The 5,000-nt window shown below is 40.2% G+C and overlaps 1 protein-coding gene across 1 annotated transcript in view; it reads left to right on the top strand.

The window, feature by feature from the left end:
• Positions 1–4,403, top strand: part of EMWEY_00011810 (M16 family peptidase, putative) — a gene marked incomplete at both ends in the record, with an annotated part of 5,954 nt that extends 1,551 nt beyond the window's left edge. The window contains 7 exons of the mRNA XM_013479023.1: positions 1–223; positions 566–1,007; positions 1,366–1,607; positions 2,004–2,244; positions 2,647–3,699; positions 3,975–4,090; positions 4,290–4,403. The exon at positions 1–223 is cut by the window's left edge and continues 427 nt beyond it. Of these exons, the coding sequence (XP_013334477.1) occupies positions 1–223; positions 566–1,007; positions 1,366–1,607; positions 2,004–2,244; positions 2,647–3,699; positions 3,975–4,090; positions 4,290–4,403 (2,431 nt within the window). The remainder of the gene's footprint in view (positions 224–565; positions 1,008–1,365; positions 1,608–2,003; positions 2,245–2,646; positions 3,700–3,974; positions 4,091–4,289) is intronic.
• Positions 4,404–5,000: the final 597 nt, after the last annotated feature.

The raw sequence follows: 5,000 nt of genomic DNA, 5'->3' as shown, positions 1-5,000 counted from the left end.
AGATATAAGTGATAAAGAGATCTACATAACAGCAACAACACCACCAACCCCCAGCACCACCATCAGCAGCAGCAGCAGCAGCAGCAGCAGCAGCAGCAGCAGCAGCAGCAGCAGCAGCATGAGTAGTATGGAAAAAAAAAAAAAAGGAAAAAGTATAATAAAAATAATTAAGTACCCTAGTGATGAGAAAGAAGGGGGCTTATTATTAATTGGATACAGAGGAGTAAATTGGAGACAATTTAGTAAGAAGGAGACAATAGATTATCTCCTTTCTTTATTAACAATTAATAATAATTCTTTATTATATAAGGAATTAATAGAAAAATATTATATATTTAATTATAATTATATGCATAAATTAATAGATAAAAATATACAAAAAAATAATCATTATATAAAGAATAATTTAATTAATAATATTACTAATAAATATACATTTATTAATTATAAATTTATTAATAAAAAAAAAAAAGAAAAAAAAAATACACTTTTTTTTTCTTCTCCTCTTTGCTCCTCTGTTAGATACGGAGGAGAAAATTTCCTTCATACTTGTTTTTATATTGAGGCTAATGATCTTATGCTTCCTCATCTACATCTGCAGCAGCAAATGCTGCAGCAGCAGCAGCAGCAGCAGCAGCAGAAGGGGAGGAAGAAGAAGAAGCAGCAGCAGCAGCAGCAGCAGCTACAGGGAGAGGGAGACGGAGACGGAGAGGTAGAGAAGATGGATGAGGAACAGGGAGAACAGCAGCAGCAGCAACAGCAACAGCAGCAGCAGCAGCAGCAGCAGAAGGGAGGAGAAGAAGATGATGATGATGACGAAGAAGAAGGAATATTAGAGGAAGCACAAGAGCAGCAAAGTTTATTTGTTGCTAATAAAATAAGAGAAGCAATTGCTGCTGCTGCAGCAGCAGCAGCAGCAGACTTCGATCTTAATAAGATCCATCAATTAATTAAGAGAGAATTGCTGCAGTACTCCTTCGCCTTAGAACATTCACCACATAGTACAAGTAATTACGGTTTAGGGTTTAGGGTTTAGGGTTTAGGGTTTTGGGTTTAGGGTTTTGGGTTTTCTGATGTCTTTTCTTGTCTCTTTTTCTTTCTCTTTCTTTCTTTTTTTGTTTAATTAATGTTATTTTTATTTATTTATTTATTTATTTATTTATTTATTTATTTATTTATTATTTATTTGTTTATATTTATTTATATATATTTATTTTATGTCCCTATACGTTAATGATTTGCTGTCTTTTTTTGCATTTGCTTCTTTATCTTTTTTATTTATTTATTTATTTTATTTTATTTATTTATTTATTTATTTATTATTTGCTGCTGCTGTTGCTGCTGTTGCTGCTGTTGCTGCTGCAGTATTGGAGTTATTTATAGAGTATTTTTTGTATGGCAGCAACCCCACAGATTTGCTGCAGCAGTGCGATCTATGGGCAACAGCAGCAGAGCTGCTGCAGCAGCCTGCTGCTTATTGGCAGCAGCAGCTAGATGAGTATTTTGTTGCTGCTCCTGCTGCAGTAGTTTGCTGCTGGCCTTCTCGTCGTTTACAGAAGCAATTAGCAGCAGCAGATGCAGCAGCAGCATCATATATAGTAGATAAGGTAGGCAGCAGCAAGCTGCAGCTGCTGCAGCAGCACGTTGCTGCTGTTAAGCAGCAGCAAAGTATCCCTCCTCCTGATGAATTGCTGCAGTCTATTCCCTTTGCTAGTGTTAATAATCTGCATCTAATACAGACAAGAGTTGCTGCTAATTTCCCTCTTGTTGCAGCAGCAGCAGCAGCAGCAGCAGGTGCTAACGATCCAGCAGCAGCAACAGCAGCAGCAGCAGCAGCAGCAGCAGCAGGAGGGGGGCAGCTGCTGCAGGGATGTAATGGTTTGCTGCTGCTATTTAATGATATTCCTTCTGAGTTTATTTCTTTACATTTAATAGCAAGAATACCTAAAGGATGGCAGCAGCAGCAGCTGCTGCTGCTGCTGCAGTTGCTGCAGTTGCTGCAGGAGAGCGATATTGAGGTGTCTAGGGAGGAAGCAGCAATATTAGATATAGAGGATAAGGATATAAGAAGAGGAGCAGCATTATCTATAGCAGCAGCAGCAGCAGCAGCAGCAAAAGATACAGGAGGTAATAAAGATGCAATAACAGCAGCAGCAGCAGCAGCAGCAGCAGCAGATCGTATACTTATTCCTTATACATTAGTATCTCAATTGCTGCTGCAGCATACAACTCATCATAGTATAGGTATAGGTCTAAGCAGCAGCAGCAGCAGCAGCAGCAGCAGCACGGGTGTATCTCCCTCTATATTATATAACATAATAAATATAAATATAATAGGACATATAAACCCCCCTAACCCCAGCAGCAGCAGCAGCAGCACCACCACCACCACCACCACCACCGCCACCAGCAGCAGCAGCAGCAGCAGCAGCAGCAACAAATTATTAATATTATTATTAGGATTTATTAAGAAAATAATATTTAATGATAAAAGATTAAATATACAAATAAATAAAATAAATAAACAATTAATAAAAAATAAACAAAAACCTTTCTTCCTTATTCATCAATTATATTCTTTTTTATGGTTCTCTTGCTGCTGCATGCGTAATATTGCTGCTTATGGTGGATCCTGCTGCAGTGCAGCAGCAGCAGCAAAAGATCTTGCTTATGCTGCTGCAGATACAACAGCAACAGATTCAGATACAGATACAGAGGAAGAGGAAGAAGAAGAAGAAGAGGAGGAGGAAGGAGAGGAGGAAGGAGAGGAGGAAGAAGAAGGAGAGGAAGAGGAGGAGGAGGAGGAGGAGGAGGGAGAGGAAGAGGAGGAGGAGGAGGGAGAGGAAGAGGAAGAAGGTGCAGCAACAGCAGCAGGAAAGGAGGGAAAAAGAAAAGGAAAAGGAGAAATAGATCCAACAGATGTAGAGGAAGCAGCAAATGCAGCAGCAACAGCAGCAGCAGATAAAGAGGGTGCAACAGCTGCAGATATAGCTGCTGCTGCAGCAGAAGCAGCAACAGCAGCAGCAGCAGCAGCAGCAAAAAAAGGAATAATATATAAACCAGCTGCAACAGCAAAACTTATTCCCCTCTATAAGGAACTATTTGCACCGCAGCAGCTGCTGCTGCATGTTGCTGCTGCTGCTGCTAAGTTACCTCCTTCTTTTATGTCTACTGTTAATAAACTCCTTGGTGGAGACGAGCAGCAGCAGCAACAGCAGCAGCAGCAGCAGCAACAGCAGCAGCAGCAACAGCAGCAGCAGGATACTTCCTTCCCTAGGAATACTTATCCTCATACACATTTAGATCTCCGCCTATCTGCTCATGATATAAGACAACCTCTTACTAACTGCAGCAGCAGCAGCAGCAACAGCAGCAGCAGCAACGGCAACAGCAGCAGCAGCAGCAACAACAACAACAACAAGTGTGCTGCTGCAACGACAGCAAAAGAAGGAGAAGGAGCAGCAGAAGCAGCAGCAACAACAACAACAACAAAGACAGCAGCAGCAAGATCAGCAGAAGCAGCAATAGAATTAGCAGCAGCAGCAGCAGCAGCAGCAGATGTTCGTATAGTAGTAGGATTAGGCAGCAGCGCAGCAACTTATCTTGAATTAACAATCAATATGCCTTATGGATATTATAACACTAATAAAGTGTTTTGTCCTCTATTAATTGTATGTGAATCCTTCTCTATGATGGAAGGTAAACCCTAAACCCTAAACCCTAAACCCTAAACCCTAATTCTCTCTTTACACGTCTTTTATACGACTTAAAACCATCGTAAACCCTTAAAATCACACTAAACCCTAAACCCTAAACCCTATATGTATATAGTAGGGTTTAGGGTTTACAAGGATTTTCTTCTATTTGTACGTAATGGTTTATGGATTGAATTAGGGTTTACCATGGGTAAGTTGAAAATTAGGGTTTAGGGTTTTTGAGGGTTTAGGGTTTAGGGTTTAGAGTTTGTGGTTTAGGGTTATTATTCCGTGTTGTACGAGGAGGAGGGTTTGCTTATGGTTGCGATTTATCTTATAATGCTGACGCGGGTTTATTAACCCTAAGATTTTCTCCTGCTACTGATGCTGTCGGGGTAAGGGTTTAGGGTTTAGGGTTTAGGGTTTGTGAGGGTTTACTAGGGTTTAGATTGAGGGTTCGTGTTTTGGGGGTTTTGCGTCCGTTTTTGGCAATTAAGCAGTGTTTGTAAGTCATTGTTTGTTGTTTAGGGTTTAGGGTTTATGAATAAGGGTTTAGGGTTTAGGGTTTAGGGTTTAGGGTTTGTGAGGGTTTAGGCATTAGAGGCAACATTTAAGGCTTTCCTTCCTTACGCCACGGGGGAGGCAAAATTAACAACAGAAGAAATAAAAGCCGCTAAATCTTCTCTTATCTGCTCTATTGTTGGGTAAGCATTTATTAGGGTTTAGGGTTTAGGGTTTAGGGTTTAGGGTTTGTAAGGGCTTATGTGTTTGTTGTGATTTTTCGATTGTTGGGGTTTAGGGTGTTGTTATAAAAGGGTTTAGGGTTTATTAGGGTTTAGATCCTGCTAAACCCTCGCAAACCCTCGTAAACCCTCGTAAACCCTTATAAACCGTTATAAACCCTTATAAACCCTCGTAAACCCTTTTAAACCCTCATAAACCCTAAACCCTCGCTTGTGTGTTGTATAAATGTGTACAGACGCGAAGAAACACCATTAGATGCAGCAGGACAAACCCTATTGAGTGTTTTGCGTGGTTTACCAATAGAAGGGAATAAACACTTATTAAGAATGATAGAAAACACAAACCCTAATGATATACATAATGTATGCCAGGTGTCTATACACCGTATGCTATCTGCCTTTAATAAAGTACCACAAACCCTAATACAAACCCTAAACCCTAATCCTATTATACCCGAGGGTTTACGTCTACGAAGTACACTCTGTGTTGTCACCAATAAACAAAAGGTATGTAGAAAACCCTAAACCCTAAACACTAAACCCTAAACCCTAAACACTAACC

The sequence above is a fragment of the Eimeria maxima genome, genomic scaffold (assembly GCF_000499605.1).
Source record: "Eimeria maxima Weybridge genomic scaffold, Emw_scaff83, whole genome shotgun sequence".
Taxonomy (NCBI): domain Eukaryota; phylum Apicomplexa; class Conoidasida; order Eucoccidiorida; family Eimeriidae; genus Eimeria; species Eimeria maxima.
The sequence above is the reverse complement of the archived record's forward strand: the minus strand, read 5'-3'. Positions and strand labels throughout refer to the sequence as shown.